The following is a 16,923-nucleotide window of genomic DNA, read 5'->3' as shown; positions in this document are numbered from 1 at the left end:
GCCTGTAATCCCAGCACCTTGGGAGGCCGAGGTGGGTGGATCACCTAAGGTCGGGAGTTCGAGACCAGCCTGACCAATATCGAGAAACCCCATCTCTATTAAAAATACAAAATTAGGCTGGGCGCGGTGGCTCACGCCTGTAATCCCAGCACTTCGGGAGGCGAGCGGATCATGAGGTCAGGAGATCGAGACCAATCTGGCTAACACAGTGAAACCCCGTCTCTACTAAAAATACAAAAAATTAGCCAGGCGTGGTGGCGGGCGCCTGTGGTCCCAGCTACTTGGGAGGCTGAGGCAGGAGAATGGCATGAACCCTGGAGGCGGAGCTTGCAGTGAGCCAAGATCGCGCCACTGTACTCCAGCCTGGGTGACAGAGTGACTCTGTCTCAAAAAAGAAAAACAAAAAACAAAAAGCAAAATTAGCTGGGTGTGGTGGCACATGCCTGTAATCCTAGCTACTCAGGAGGCTGAGGCAGGAGAATCACCTGAACCCAGAAGGTGAAGGTTGCACTGAGCCAAGATCACGCCATTGCACTCCAGCATGGGCAATAAGAGCGAAACTGTGTTTCCAAAAAAAAAAAAAAAAAAAAAAAGGATAACACTAATGCCTATTAAGTCCCATTCTATCCATCAGGATAAAAATCCACAGCTTTGGCCAGGCACGGTGGCTCACGCCTGTAATCCCTGCACTTTGGGAGGCCGAGGCAGGTGGATCATCCGAGGTCACGAGTTTGAGACCAGCCTCACTAACATGGGGAAACTCCGTCTCTACTAAAAATACAAAAATTAGCTGGGCATGGTGGCACGCACCTGTAATCCTTGCTACTCCGGAGGCTGAGGCAAGAGACTCGCTTGAGCCCAGGAGGTGGAGGTTGCAATGAGTTGCATATGCATATATATGTATATGTATACACCTATAGATATCTAAAGATAGATAGATATATCTATAGATATCTATCTATCTATCTATAGATATATCTCCCCAGCTTCAATAAGGTAATAGATGGAGAAAATTCCACTACAGGAAGAGTTAGGACGCTCAAGGCTCTGAAATCACACCTCAAGTAGGAAGTAGAGAGTGATTCTACATGCATGCCTGGAAGCCTGGTGTGCACGGACCACATCTGTCTAACCAGGTGAGGGACTCTGGGTTTCTGGGATATGTCACTCAGAGAAAGTTTGAGGAACTGGCCTTCAACCCCGGGCCTTACCTGAGGATCTAATCGCGTCTACTGATTTTCCTTTATACTTATCAAACAGGCTGAGAGTCGAATACTTGCTTTTCCCATCCTTGCCCTTGGTAATTTGCCCCAAACGATCGGACATTGCGATGAAATGTCATCTAGTAAGGAAATTTTTCTCGGCACCGCTCCCGATCTGCCTTTGAAATAGAGAAGGAAAAAAAAAGAGTGTCACTCCAGCAGAACCTCTCATCCAGCGGAGTGAATCCTTCACGAATCATGGATCTCCTTGAAGATCTGAAGACAGCTTTGGACTGTCCTTAGAAAACTACTCTTACCACCCACAGGCTGTTCATTCACATTTACAGGGCATTTTGTAGACACCCCGAGGTGATCTGTGGAGTACCCCCCAACCCCCACCTGCTGTTAATTCCTCTCACTCTCAGTTGGCTGGAGTCTACTGCACACCAACCACACTGAAACTTCAACAGAGCCCTCTCCAAGTCAAGGACAGCTCAAGATGGAAAAATAAATGCTCAGTACTTGTAGCACATCCATGTATAACACTGAATATAAGGCTAGCAGAATAGGGGAGGTACACAACCCACTTACACCATAGCTGTTCATCTCAAGGACAAGCAAAACAAAATCAAAGGAGGGCAGCCAGAGTATTATCCTTCAGAAATAATCAAGTATATGCACTTTTCAAAACAAACAACTAGTACCCAGAGAGAAAACATTTGCTTAGGCAACAAAAGGGCTCTCTAAGGTACACACATGGAAAACAGAAAGCAAGAACTCCCCAGGGCTGGCAAGGGAGAGACCACATGGGGGCTATGCCATCCACACTTGCCCCTTTGAAGGGACAACCTTGAAAAGACCTCCAAGAAAGAAGCTTCCCTTCTCTGCCACTTTCTAATGTGCTACAGGTGTCCATGAGTCTACTAGTGCTCTCCTCATCAGTTCACTCACTCACTCACTCACTCAAAATACTAAGCACCTGGCTGGGTGTGGTGGTTCACGCCTGTAATCCCAGCACTTTGGGAGGCTAAGGTGGGCAGATCACTTAAGGTCAGGAGTTCGAGACCTGCCTGGCCAGCATGGCGAAACCCTGTCTCTACTGAAAACACAATTAGCCAGGCGTGGTGGCAGGTATCTGTAATCCCAGCTACTCAGGAGGATGAGGCAGGAGAATTGCTTGAACCTGGCTGCAGTGAGTCAAGATTGCACCACTGCACTCCCGCCTGGGTGACAGAGCGAGACTCCGTCTTAAAAAAAAACACAACAAAAACAAATACTAATTGCCGACCAAGGGCCTGTGTGCCAGGCACTGAGGACTAAGAGTTTCACTGCTTTTTATTCCATACCCAACCTTGGCAATAGGTTCTAAGCTTCCTTACCAAAAACCAAAAACACTTGATGGGCTCAGTGGCTCATGCCTGTAATCCCAGCTATTCAGGAAGGCTGAGGTGGGAGGACTGCTTGAAGCCAGGAGTTTGAGACCAGCCTGGTCAACACAGCAAGACACTGTGTCTAAAAAAATTAAAACAGGCCGGGCATGGTGACTCACACCTATAATCCCAACACTTTGGGAGGCTGAGGTGGGCAGATCACCTGAGGTTTGGAGTTTGAGACCAGCCTGGCCAACATGGTGAAACCCCGTCTTTACTAAAATTACATAAATTGGCCAGACATGGTGGTGCATGCTTATAATCCCAGCTACTCAGGAGGTTGAGACATGAGAATTGCTTGAAGCCGGGAGGCAGAAGTTGCAGTGAGCTGAGATTGCCCCACTGCATTCCAGCCTGGGTGACAGAGGGAGACTACATCTCAAAATAAATAAAAATAAAAATAATTAGCAGGGCATGGTGGCATGCACCTGTAGCCCCAGCTACTTAGGAGGCTGAGGCAGGAGGATCACTTGAGCCCAGGAGCTTGAGGCTGCAGTGAGCTATGATCAGGCCACTGTACTCCAGCCCGAGCAACAGAGCAAGATCCTATCTCTTAAAAAACAAAACTTGTAGGCCGGGCACGCTGGGTCATGCCTGTAATCCCAACACTTTGGGAGGCCGAGGTGGGTGGATCACGAGGTCAGGAGTTCAAGACCAGCCTGACCAACATGGTGAAACTCCGTTTCTACTAAAAATACAAAAATTAGCTGGGCATGGTGGTGCATGCCTGTAATCCCAGCTACTCAGGAGGCTGAGGCAGAAGAATCACTTGAACCCAGGAGGCAGAGGTTGCAGTGAGCAGAAATTGTGCCACTGCACTCCAGCCTGGGCGACACAGCAAGACTCCATCTCAAAAAAAAAAAAAACAAACAACAACCAAAAAAAAACACTTGTATAAGTGATCATCACTTCTCACTGGAAAACAAAGCTAAAGCAATAATTAAGGCATACGTTTAACATGTCCTCAATGACATAATGGCAACAACTGTAATTCCCCATTTTACCACTGACTGGTAAAAGGCACTTGGTGGTAGCTGTGGAAGCAAGGTTTGCCACTTCACCATCTTGTTCTGACACCATGCAGGCCAGGAGGAACACATGCGATGTGGTGGGGGGCAATCTGTACCCCAAAGGATGATTTTAAAGATAAAACTCTATATTATGGGCCAGGTGCGGTGGCTCAGTCCTGTAATCCTAGCACTTTGGGAGGCCAAGACAGGTGGATCCCTAGGTCAGGTGATCGAGACCATCCTGGCTAACATGGTGAAATCCCTTCTCTACTAAAAATACAAAAAATTAGCCAGGCATGGTGGTGGGTGCCTGTAGTCCCAGCTACTCGTGAGGCTAAGGCAGGAGAATGGCGTGAACTCAGGAAGCGGAGCTTGCAGTGAGCTGAGATCACACCACTGCACTCCAGCCTGGGCGACAGAGCAAGACTTCGTCAAAAACAAAAAACAAACAAACAAACAAAAAACCACACAACTATATTATGATCCAAATAAAACATAGGGAGCGAAAATCGATTACAAACAGGGGCCAAAACAAGTGAGACAAAAGACGCTGACTGAGCTGGTGCCATGTCAAACGTGCAAGTATGCAAACCATCCTTTCATTCATTTAACAGGTATTGACTGATACCTAAGATCTGCCAGTCACTGAGGGACAGATCCGCATGCAATTCGTATCAGGAAATGCTCATGAAGAACGCAGGAAGATGGATGCCGAGGGATAAGCGGTCATAAGTCCGATCTGTATGAGCAGGGGACACAACCAGGGGCCGACACTGCGCCCTTCTTGAAGGAAATTCTCCTCTCTGCCCCACATGTCTTCAGCCATGCTGGTTGGTTACTTAACTCCCTTCCCTCACCCAAATCCCAGTTTATTCAGCTGCTGCCATGGGCCAAGGAATACCAGGGTGTTTGCAAATGTGCAGGAGCATTTTTGATGTCACAATGACGGGAGTGCCGCCCACATTCAGTGGCCAAGCCCAAGGATGCTGAATGTACTAGAGTGTGTAGGAGAGTCTGGCACAATGAAGAAACATACCAGCAAAAGTGCTTCCAAGCACTCACTGCCCCCAAGTTACCTGCCAGCAGCTGCTTGACCCCAGCAGCCCTCCCCAGAGCTCACCTCCTGCACTGGAGCAAACGGCAGCAATGCTCAGAATGGGAGTCAGTCCCACGTGCCCAATTCTGATTGCAGTGCCCATGACCTGGCTGCTTCCTTGCCCTGAGGTCTATGGGCCATTTTAAATCTCCCTCCCTGAGGCTAGGTCCAGTGAGTTGCTGTCCCACTCCCCAAAAGTCATAATTAATAAGAGCATCGTTCCCTGGGCTAGATTGCAAGCCTCTTGAGGGCAGAGCGAGATCCTGTCTCAAAAAACAGAAAGGCATGGCAAGATTTCACATTGAATGATTTTTCTTTCTTTTTCTTTTTGAGACAGAGTTTCTTTCTGTAGCTCAGGCTGGAGTGCAGTGGCACCATCTTAGATCACTTGCAACCTCCACCTCCCAGATTCAAGCAATTCTCCTGTGTCAGCCTCCTGAGTAGCTGAGCTTACAGGTGTGTGCCACCAAACCCGGCTAATTTTTGTATTTTCAGTAGAGACAAGATTTCATCATGTTGCCCAGGCTGGTCTCAAACTCCTGGCCTCAAGTGATCCACCCACCTCAGCTTCCCAAAGTGCTGGGATTAAAGGCATGAGCCACCGTGCCTGGCAACATCGAATGATTTCTTAAATCAAATGTGATTTTTTTTCTTTCTGTTGAGACGGAGTCTCACTCTGTCACCTAGGGTGGAGTGCAGTGGCATGATCTCGGCTCACTGCAACCTCCGCCTCCTAGGTTCAAGCGATTCACCTGCCTCAGCTTCCCAAGTAGCTGGGATTACAGGCGTGAACCACCATGCCCAGCTAAATGTCATTTAATTCTGAAAACTGACCAGAAATACATTTGCTTATATAAATATTGCTTAAAAAGTCCTCGGGGGCCGGACGCGGTGGCTCATGCCTGTAATCCCAGCACTTCGGGAGGCTGAGGCGGGCAATCACGAGGTCAGGAGATCGAGATCATCCTGGCTAACACGGTGAAACCCTGTCTCTACTAAAAATACAAAAAAAAATTAGCCAGGCGTGGTGGCAGGCACCTGTAGTCTCAGCTACTCGGGAGGCTGAGGCAGGAGAATGGCGTGAACCCAGGAGGCGGAGCTTGCAGTGAGCTGAGATGGCGCCACTGCACTCCAGCCTGGGTGACAGAGTGAGATTCCGTCTCAAAAAACAAACAAACAAAACAACAACAACAACAACAAAAGTCCTCTTAAAAGCTGTTTGCCCTGGCCTCTACTTTCTCTGACTCTGTGCTGACCAGGCCGTAGGGAAAAGGGTAGAATGGACACACACAGCTCTCAGTGTAACTACCTGGCACACACCACACTTCTCTGAGAAGGTTTGATTCATACTTCCCCATACCCTAGTGGAAACAAAAGGAAAAAAACCTTGTTTAGGCCAGGCGTGGTAGCTCACGCCTGTAATCCCAGCACTTTGGGAGGCCGAGGTGAGAGGATCACCTGAGGTCAGGAGTTCAAGACCAGCCTGGCCAACATGGTGAAATCCCGTCTATACTAAAAATACAAAAAGGAGCCAGGCATGGTGGTGCATGCCTGTAATCTCAGCTACTTGGGAGGTTAAGTCAGGAGAATCACTTGAACCCAGGAGGCAGAGGTTGCAGTGAGCCAAGATTGCGCCATTGCACTCCAGCCTGGGCAGCAGAGTGAGAATCCATCTCAAAAAAAAAAAAAACCTTGCTCAAACATGAGACGCTCTCCCAGAAATTTAGAATTGTGTTTAAGAGATGTCAGTCTGTCTACAACTGTTGCTTAAACTATGTCCTCCCAGTAAATTCAACCACCCAACAAATACTAACTGGGCACCTTCTATGTTCCAGGTGAAATGTTTTCCACCCCTTCCAATCACAGAGCCTTGGTGAAGCCAGTACAAGAAACACATTGGACTAACATCTGCACTTAACCTGCTTGTACAATTTTTTCTTTAGTGCCCTCCATTTTTTTTTTTTTTTTTTTTTTGAGACAGGGGCTTACTCTGTCGCCCAGGCAGGAGTGCAGTGGCACAATCTTGGCTCACTATAACCTCTGCCTCCCAGGTTCAAGTGATTCTCCAGCCTCGGCCTCCTGAGTAGCTGGGATTACAGGTGCACGCCACCACGCCAATTTTTGTATTTTTAGTAGAGACAGGGTTTCACCATGTTGGCCAGGCTTGTCTCAAACTCCTAACCTCAAGTGATCCACCCACCTTGGCCTCCTCAAGTGCTGGGATTACAGGCGTGAGCCACCACACCCAGCCAGTGCTCTCAACCTTTTAACCAAGTTTTGCACTTGTTGGGCACGCTATTGGCCTCTCTAGACCTGTTTCCTCATCTACTGAAGGAGTGGCCTAGACAAGCACTGACCCTAAAATCAAGCCCATCAATGTTGACAACTGACAGCCACAGAAATAATGGTTTACTACCCAGGCGCAGGGGCTCACGCTTATAATCCCAGCACTTTGGGGAGCTAAGGCGGGTGGATCACTTGAACCCAAGAGTTCAAGACCAGCCTGAGCAACATGGTAAAACTCCGTCTCTACTAAAACTACAAAAAAAAAAAAAAAATTAGTTGGGCACGGTGATGCATGCCTGTAATCCCAGCCACTGGGGAGGCTGAGGCAGGACAAGTGCTTGAGCCTGGGAGGTGGAGGTTGCAGTGAACGGAGATTGGGCTACTGCACTACAGCCTGGGCGACAGAGGGAAAAATCTGTCTAAAAAAAAAAAAAAAACACCAGAAAGAAAGAAATGGCTTACTGTGGACTCAGCCACCTCTTACAAGCCTGGGATTGGATCCTATTTTCCTATACAAACTTGGGATACCAACAAGGAATCAGGCGAGTCACTGCTGCAGTGAATGAAAGCAGCCCCTACGAGGACAATCACACTCTCCACAGTGAAGACTGCACGGGTGGAGAATCTTCCAGCCTCTACGTTCCCGCAGAGCAGGGGCCGGCAGCCTGAAGAGAAATAAACAAGAGGCCATCTATGGCCCACAAAGCCTAAAACAGTTACTGCCTGGTCCTTTACAAAGTTTGTGTATACACACCTGCTTTACGGCAGTCGGAAGATCTTTCACTGGACACAACTCCAAAATAAACCAGAATCATTCGGATTTCGTCCCGTTGCAGGGACCTCCACTGACTCGGCCGAGTGCGAGGCTGGCCCCGCCCACAACCATCTGGCTCCGATGCTTGCCAGCCGCTTTTCACAAACATCAGGCCAGGGCGCTGTTAGCAGGGCTTTACCAGGCTTCAAATACCTGCCGAGTTTCCATCCATCAACACACATGCATACCACAAGCTAAGCTAGCCCATCCGAAGGCAGGGAGAAAGCACCGGTGAGGAACCAAGTGTGAAGCAGGAAGCTGGCTGAGGCAAGAGAACAGCTCTCCAGCGGGTCTGAGGCATTTCCATCCAGCTATGACTCACCCCTAGGTCTGTGGGACTAGACCGGGCACAGACGCACCAGGTCCTCGCAGGTTAGCATAAGTCAAACCTGGCTTATGGCCATGGCTTTACCTCACCTTCTCTCCCTTCTGTAGGCAACAGAATTCGTTTTCTCCCCAAACAGAATCTGACTTGGAACCTCAGTATGACATATGAAGCAGACACAACCCAACGATGCCTGCTGGAAAGAAGTCCAGCCTGTGTGCCCCCTTGCTGTAAGCCCTCCTTTCCCACAGAAGCCACTCAGAGACACCGCCACGGGAGCTAGAGCATTCTGAAATTTGCCAGCCTAAAAGAAAATATTGCCATTAGGCAGATGAAAAAGGGGCCTAAAACCCATATGAAGATAGATTTGGGAACAAATGAATGGAGAAAAGAACAAAGAAAAAGAATCCAGGTTGCATATTTTGGCACGTAATCTAAAGAAGTGCTCCCAGGCTGTGCTGGAAGAAAAACAACCAGAAAGATTCGCCAACAATGGCAACTTCACATCCAAGCCCCGCCTCTCCAGACAGTGCCCGCCTGTCCAACAGGTTCCTGCTATCTGTCCACCAGAGGGAACATCTCTGCCCTGTAATTAATTTATCAAAAGCCATTTCCGGGTAACAGGATTAATTTCACCCCACACTTGAGTGCCAGCCAGTGTCAGATGCCTGACCAGGGCACTGGGATGACCTGTCATTCACCAGGAACCACTATGGCTCCACATTCAGGGGTGATCAGTGGCTGCCAGCACTTCAAGGGCCAGGCACCCTGCTAAGCCCTCATGTACTCTACTCCCCTTCACAACAGCACTTTCTGGAAGATACTACTGCCTGTTTGACAGAGAAGGACATTAAGGTTCAGTCAATCAGGATAGAAAAGTAACGCACCCGGCCAGACGTGAGTGGCTCACGCCTGTAATCCCAGTGCTTTGGGAGGCTGAGGTGGGTGGATCACAAGGTCAAGAGATCGAGACCATGCTGGTCAACATGGTGAAACCCTGTCTCTACTAAAAATACAAAATTTAGCTGGGTGTGGTGGCGCGTGCCTGTAGTCCCAGCTATTCGGGAGGCTGAGGCAGGAGAATCGCTTGAACCCGGGAGACAGAGGTTGCAGTGAGCCAAGATTGTGCCACTGCACTCCAGCCTGGGAACAGAGTGAGACTCCCATCTAAAAAAAAAAAAAAAGAAAGAACAGAAAAGTAATGCACCCAAGGTCACAAGACTGCCGAGTGCAGGGCCAGGCTTGGAGCCCAGGCTGCACTGGACGCCGCCAGGCTGCAGACTGAATGCCCCATGACCTGGAGTCTGCTTTCCCAGTGGGAGCACCAGTGCAGACACGAAAGGCGGCACAATGGGTTCTGATATAAGTCAGCCCAGGCTCAACAGCTGCTTTCTGGCCAACTGCACAGATGATGGTCCTGGACAGCTTCAAAAACAAGCATTTTATTTACACCATGCCACCAACAGCCAGATTCTCACCCAAGGCAAATCCAGTCGCTTCACTCTTTTCACAGGTGGGCATCTAGAGATTTCATGGTTCTTTCCTCCACTCACAATAGTGACAAAGGCCCAAGGCCCGACCTCAGGGGGACACAGTGAGTGCTGCAACGTGCCCTGGCCGTGAGGCTGGGGGTAGTTCAGAGAGAAAGGTGGAATGTCTCTTTATAGAAGGAAGGGAAAGATCCCACTGCTAGACAAAACATACCAAAAATCATGATTTGGCAGGAATGGAAATTGATAGCAGGCTGGATAAACACTTCAGGAAATAACAATGTGGGCCAGAAAAGGACATAGCCACTGGACAGTTTACTTATTAAGTCTCAGTCGAGAACCATCACCACAAAATCCAGGGACAAGATTAAAGAAATCTTTCTCCAACACATCAATCAATGTCTGACAAAAAAACCTTTCACATAAGTAAGGCGACCTCACCTACTTCAAATACTCAAATGTTTACTGACCAATGTGTGTGCCAGACCCTGTGTCACTTGGTGCTGGGGACATGGAGACAGGAGACTCCACCCTGCACTCCTGCAGCAGGAGAGATCTGCAAAGTTTATCTGTAAAGGGCCAGACAGTAAATGTACTCAGCTTTGCTGGCCACGCAGAGCTCTCTGCTGCAGTTGCTCAGCTCTGCCTGATGCTGTCGTCGTAGCATGGAAGTAGCCCCAGACAATACATAAACAAAGGGGAATAGCCGTAGTTACAAAAACAGGAGGTGGGCTGCAATCGGGGTTGCAGTTTGCTGCCTTCTGGTTCAGAGGGTAAAGTATGGACATGAATACACTGCAAGATGATGATGAACTTGTATGCATACCAGGGTGGGGGAACCAGGTGGGTCTGAGGGGACACTTCTGCTGCCTCACTCAATGACAGCCTAACCCAACCCCCACCACACCTCCAGCTTGCAGAGGCTCCCTACGTGGCACTGTCAGAAAAGCAAGGGTAGGCCAGGTGTGGTGGCTCACGCCTGTAATCCTAGCACTTTGGGAGGCTGAGGTGGCAGATCACCTGAGGTCAGGAGTTCGAGACCAGCCTGGCCAACATGGCGAAACGCTGACTCTACTGAAAATACAAAAATTAGCTGGGCGTGGTAGTGCATGCCTATAATCCCAGCTACTCAGGAGGCTGAGACAGGACCCACTTGAACCCAAGAAGCGGGGGTTGCAGTGAGCCGAGATCATGCCACTGCACTCCAGCCTGGGCAACAGAGGGAGACTCCATCTCAAAAAAAAAAAAAGAAAGAAAGAAAGAAAAAGAAAAGAAAAAAGAAAAGCAGAGGTGGCTTTCAAAGAGCCCTAAAGCGCCCACATTTCTGTTCCCTAAGAGCCAGGCACTGGCCCATCTGAAGCTGAAGGCTGGACTCAGCTGTAGCACAATCCAGGCACTCTACCTGCAGAAGCCCAAATGGGTGAGGTCCCTGCAGAACACTGCACAAACTCTCCAAAAATAAACAGCCTGAAAATAAGGTTTGAGGAAACCACCGAGTGGGGAAAGTGGGGTTCCTGGTAACCCAGTGTTCCTTATGGGAGACATGAGCCATCCCCAGAAGACCACGCACCCCAAGGAGACAGCATATATAGGAAGCAACAAATTTAAAATAAGAGAAAAGGAAAAACAAAGAAGCATTGAGGCATATGGTGGGGACACAAGAAGCACTCCCCATCCCCAGTGGAGAACTGGGGGGTTCTCCGGCACTTAGTTGCAAGACCCTTGCTGGAACCACATGGTCAGCTGGGTCTCCCTCCACCAGAGCCATGGCTTACACAGCAACACAGACCACGGGGAGCACCTGCTCACACACCTTCCACATCACCCCCCACCGCACCAGGGTCAAGTCCAGACTCACCCCAGCCCAACATGCTGGCCCCACGCCACCACCCAGTCTTCTCCCCACCCCACCCCCAGCAGTCTCAAATCTGAAACACTGGGTTTGCATCACGCCTCCACTCCACACTGTGACTTGAGGTCTATTTCCTCGTGGATTAAGTAAGATGAACATACCATGTTCATCTCCCGCCTCCCAGGTCTGCTGTAAGGAATAAACGAGAGAACAAAGACCCCGCACTTGTCCTCAGTAGGCACTCGACCAATGGCAGCTGTCACCTCACCGTGGTTCTGCTCTTGTTCTCTCTGTGGCCCACCCAATTATCAGCTTTCTACAGAGCTCATCTCTCCAGACTCCTGTGCAGCCAGGGAAGCCTCCGTTCCCCAGCAGAGCTGCTCTGGGTGGTGCTGGGTAGACCAGGCACCTGTGCTTCTACCTCCTCCTGTGCACCAGGGACCCATCTGCACGTTGGTGTGTCACAGTTTAAGGGTGCTGGTACAGAGAGCAGACCTTCAAACACCACGAGGACAAACTCCCAGGTGTTTAGGATCTGCTGGTGGACCCCTTTAATTAATTCTCAGGAATACAGAGATGCAGGGTGATTCTCAGAAAACCCTCTTGAGATAAACACTCTACTGTGACTAATTTAAACCACACTAAACTGCCCTAGTTTCAAGGCTGCCCACTTTGGGGCAATAAACGTAGCTATTCACTGCAGTCACCCTCTGATGTTACAATAGATGGCCTTACGGAAGTGGATCATCTCAGTTCTGCTCATTTGTTTCTCAATCACATTTTTTAGTAATGAAAGAAATATACGTTTGATACAGAAAAACTGTAAATCTTAAAAAAATTACAGAAAAGTATCATCCCTAAACCAGCTCCCAGATTAGATCCCTGGATCTCTCTGCACCAGCATAAGCCACTTAAATTCCGGGTGCTGTCACGCTGCAATACTAATCATCTGCCTCTGCCCGTGTTCTATTGTTTTGACTTCCTATTTCAAAAGAATTCAGCAGTAAAGGGTCATAAAACACTGTGTATTAATTCCAAACAGATTTGCTATTTGTTTTTTAAAACTATGAAAATAATTTTGAAGAAAACTCAGGATGGCAGAAAGGCTGAGCTGAGCACAAACACACGGAGGAGGAAGGCCATGTCCCAGCCAGCTGCAGCTGTCCCTGGCTTGCCCGGCAGTGCCACTGTTTACACCCAAAGCCTTTCCCCTGTAGGAATGACGTCACCTGGAGCAAGCTGGAATCTGGGCACAAGAGAAGAGGACAAATCAGGCTGGCCTGTCTCTGGCAGCAAGTGACTTCCTTCAGCCCAGGAGAAAGCATTCCTCCCCACCTTCCTAAACCCTATGTCCTCACGGAGACTCACAGAAAAAAACACAGGAGGGTAAAAAAACCAACATTGGTTCTATCATCCCCCAAATAATAACCAACGCTGAATCTAAACTCCCACCTAACCTCTCTGGGGCAAACACTCCCTACAGAGGATGAACCCCCTTTGCAGGTAGTAGCTCTCTCTCTACACACAAGCTTCCAGAAGGAAGAGGGGGCCAGGGGCCAAATGTCACCTCCTGCACTTACTGTTTTCTCAGTGACAAAGTGGAGACAGACAGCTGCTTTAGAAGAAAGAGATGATGATCCCCAGGTGTGCCACCAGCACCCTGATGCAATGCTCCTTGGCACAGAGGAGTTCAGCAGATAGTGGTGGTGACGCCATCACCTCCTGCAGCTGGCTGAACTCTCTGCCTCTGGGGCTTTGGGCTCCCTTTCTCAAGGCATCTGGAGGGAAGGACAGAGAACTTCACCCACCATATGTGTAAGAAGGTTGTGCCAATGACCAGACATCAAAACCAGCCTTACCTCTGGGCCTCACCATGCTCTGTAGCAACCACAGCAAATGGCAGCTCTTGAGGTTCTGACACCAAAAGACAGCCATGCTCGATCATGGGGAAAAGACAGTTGAGTGGTGCTCGGACAAAAATACTCCCACACCCGTGTACATAAAGAGGGCTGTGCACGCATCTCCACGCACACACATCCCACAGATGGCCCTTAATTCAATTCCATCCAACTCACACAGTATTTAGAATATAGGGGGCTTCTGGTTAAACATGGCAGAAAGACTGAGGGCTTGTACAGCTCATCCTTCCAACCCCCGAAAATGAAAACAGCGAAGAACCCAAACAGGGACAGTTTTGGCAAGGAGGGGGCACAAGTATGAACAGATTTTACAGACTGAAAGATGCCACAACATGCAGAGGGGAAAACCTCCCTTAACCCAGGATATGAGAAGGCTCAGGAGGTCCTAGGAGGTGGCAGGCACCTTGCATGAAAGGGGAAGGTGGGAACTCAGATGTGGGGGGACTGGCTGAAGGCTGCAAGTGCAACAGCTACACACCCACAGCCCCTTCCCTCCCCTACTGGATACATTAAACAAGAGAAGTCTAGACTTGAGAACACCAGGGTCAGAGGGGGAAGGGGTGGGGAAAGGAGACCCCCCAAAAAAAGTGAAGAGAGAACCTGAGTGGCAAACCTCGGAAGCTTCAGGCCCCCCACTTCTGCTGCACCTCACAGGAGGGCAGCAGACAAACACCACACCACCCTCCACTCCTCAGGCAAAGACAAGGGGGTCTTCTCTTGAAAAACCAGCCCCAGAGAAAGAAAACCTATATACACCAACATGGGACTCAAGAAATGAAAAGACCAGGCCGGGCACGGTGGCTCACGCTTGTAATCCCAGCATTTTGGGAGGACGAGGCGGGCGGATCACGAGGTCAGGAGATCGAGACCACGGCGAAACCCCGTCTCTACTAAAAATACAAAAAAATTAGCCGGGCGTGGTGGCGGGCGCCTGTAGTCCCAGCTACTCGGAGAGGCTGAGGCAGGAGAATGGCGTGAACCCGGGAGGTGGAGCTTGAGTGAGCCGAGATCGCACCACTGCACTCCAGCCTAGGCGACAGAGCGAGACTCCGTCTCAACAACAACAACAAAAAAGAAACGAAAAGACCAGCCTCCCATCCAGGCACCCACTCTGAAGAGTCCACCCAGTTTCCAACCAGCTGTGTGCCAAGACCACAGGTATCTGAGAGATGACCAACTAAAAGACAGACACCAAATAAACAGACAAAATAACAGAGGAAACAGACAGTGCCAGAGATCAAAAATTAAAAATATGTATTATAAAATTAATATCCTCAGAAAATCAAAAGATACCGCACCCATGAAATAAACTTTTTTTCCCCCTTAAAGGGTAACTAGAAAACAAGAATCACCCTAGTTAGAATTAAGCAAGTGACAGCCCAAACCCCATAACCTCAGGATAATCATGAAGAAAGCATCCGACAAATCCCAAATCGAGGAACATTCTACCAAATATCTGATCAGTACGACTCAAAATTGTCATGGTCATCAAAAACTTAATTGTCACAATCTAGTGGAAACTATGGGGACATGATTAAATTTAATGTGGTATCCTGGAACAGAAAAAAGACACTGGGTACAAGCTAAGAACATCTGAATAAAGCATAAACTTTAGTTAATAATAATGTATTAATACTGGTTCATTAGTTGTGACAAATATACTGTACTAACGTAAGATGTGTTTAATGGGGGCAAACTGGGAGTAGGCTATATGGGAACTCCAACTTTTCCGTACAGCTAAACTATTCTAAAGTAAAATAATCCAATTAGAAGAGGTAGAAGAGGCCAGGCGCAGTGGCTCACACCTGTAATCCCAACACTTTGGGAGGCTGAGGTGGCAGATCACGAGGTCAGGGGTTTGAGACCAGCCTGGCCAATATAGTGAAACCCCCATCCCTACTAAAGATACAAAAATTAGCCAGGCGTGGTGGCATGCGCCTGTAATCCCAGCTACCCAGGAGGCTGAGGCAGAAGAATCACTTGAACCTAGGAGGCAGAAGTTGCAGTGAGCCGAGATGGCGACACTGCACTCCAGCCTGGGCAACAGAGCAAGACATTGTCTAAAAAAAAAAAAAAAAAAAAACAAAACAAAAACAAAAAAAAAACGAAGAAGAGGAGGTGGAAGAGCAAGCCAAGCAAATCTCAGAAAATGAGCGACAGGATAATGCTAGTCACATCCTACCCCCAAAATCAAAGGATTAACCCAGGAGTCCAGATTTAACTAGGAGTTCCAGAAACATGGGGGTGGGTTGGGGGGAAGGAGACCAAGAAATTATCAAGTAAAAAATGCCAAAAATAATTCCCAGAGTTGAAGTAGCCAAGTAGCCAAGACTTCAAAGGCCCACCAAGTGCTCGGAACAATGGATATAAAAAGAACACAAAGTACAATGTGAAATTTCAGCATGTTAGGGATACAGTTTGAGAACCTAAAAGCTTCTAAAAGTCATCCCTCTTCCAAAAAAGTTCCCAGGGAGGAACAATCAGAATGGCAATGAGTTCTCAGGAGCAACGATGGAGAGTTCTTACTAGCATCACCATCCTCTCTGCGAAATGACTTTCAATCTAGAATCCAATACTCAGCTGACCAAGTCAAGTGTAGGGACAGAAAAAGACTTTTTCAGACTTACATAAGGACTCAAAATAGGATTTTTACAAGAGAGCAAACCGAGGGACTGGAAATGCCAGTGGGACCATTCCTGTCTGCCTACCCAGCAGTTAATTCTCCCTTCCTCCTTCCTGATGGAGCCTGAGGGAGGCTGACCCAGACCCAGCCCCAGGGGAGGGGGGCCTGGCCTAAGAGAAGCCCAGCCCAGGTTCTAATGACTGGTTCAGAATGGGTGCACCCAAATAATCCCTAACCTGTCTACTTCTGGACTTGCAATTACTTGGGTCAATGAACGTTCTTATTAAGATAGTTGCTGTTGGCCAGGCGTGAAAATCCCACCACTGTGGGAGGCCGAGGCGGGTGGATCACCTGAGGTCAGGAGTTCAAGACCAGCCTGACCAACATGGTGAAACCCCGTCTCTACTAAAAATACAAAAACTAGCTGGGCGTGATGGCGCACACCTGTAGTCCCAGCTACTCAGGAGGCTGAAAACAGGAGAATCGCTTAAACCTGGGAGGCAGAGGTTACAGTGAGCCGAGATTGTGCCACTGTACTCCAGCCTGGGCAACAGAGTGAGACTCTGACTCAGAAAAACAAAAAAACAAACAAACAAAAAGACAGTTGCTGTCATGATGTGCAAATTATCCAACCAATACAAACAAGATCCAGGAAATAAGGACCACATGTGGAGGGACATAAACAAGTCCCAGAATGACAACCAACAGAAGCCCAAGATAGCAGCCAGGCACGGTGGCTCACACTTGTAATCCCAGCACTTTGGGAGGCCAAGACGGGTGGATCACTTGAGGTCAACAGTTTGAAACCAGCCTGGCCAATATGGTGAAACCCCATCTCTACTAAAAATTCAAAAATTAGCTGGGCGTGGTGGCGGG

General features: G+C 48.7%; 1 protein-coding gene across 14 annotated transcripts in view; it reads right to left on the bottom strand.

The window, feature by feature from the left end:
- The window catches only part of PRRC2B (proline rich coiled-coil 2B), a 132,616-nt gene that overhangs the window by 69,800 nt on the left and 45,893 nt on the right, over positions 1 to 16,923 (bottom strand). For 11 of the 14 annotated variants that reach the window (XM_058446072.1, XM_032165456.2, XM_032165455.2 and 8 more), the window contains exon 2: positions 1,212 to 1,381. In XM_058446072.1, the coding sequence (XP_058302055.1) occupies positions 1,212 to 1,326 (115 nt within the window). In that variant the 5' untranslated portion in view covers positions 1,327 to 1,381. Of the gene's footprint in view, positions 1 to 1,211; positions 1,382 to 4,270; positions 4,556 to 13,085; positions 13,104 to 16,923 lie in introns of those variants that run through there. The other 3 variants (XM_032165451.2, XM_058446071.1, XM_032165450.2) reach the window with 3 other exon arrangements.

The sequence above is a fragment of the Hylobates moloch genome, unplaced genomic scaffold (assembly GCF_009828535.3).
Source record: "Hylobates moloch isolate HMO894 unplaced genomic scaffold, HMol_V3 SCAFFOLD_10, whole genome shotgun sequence".
NCBI lineage: Eukaryota > Metazoa > Chordata > Mammalia > Primates > Hylobatidae > Hylobates > Hylobates moloch.
Note: the sequence above shows the minus strand (reverse complement) of the source record. Positions and strands in the feature narration are given on the sequence as shown.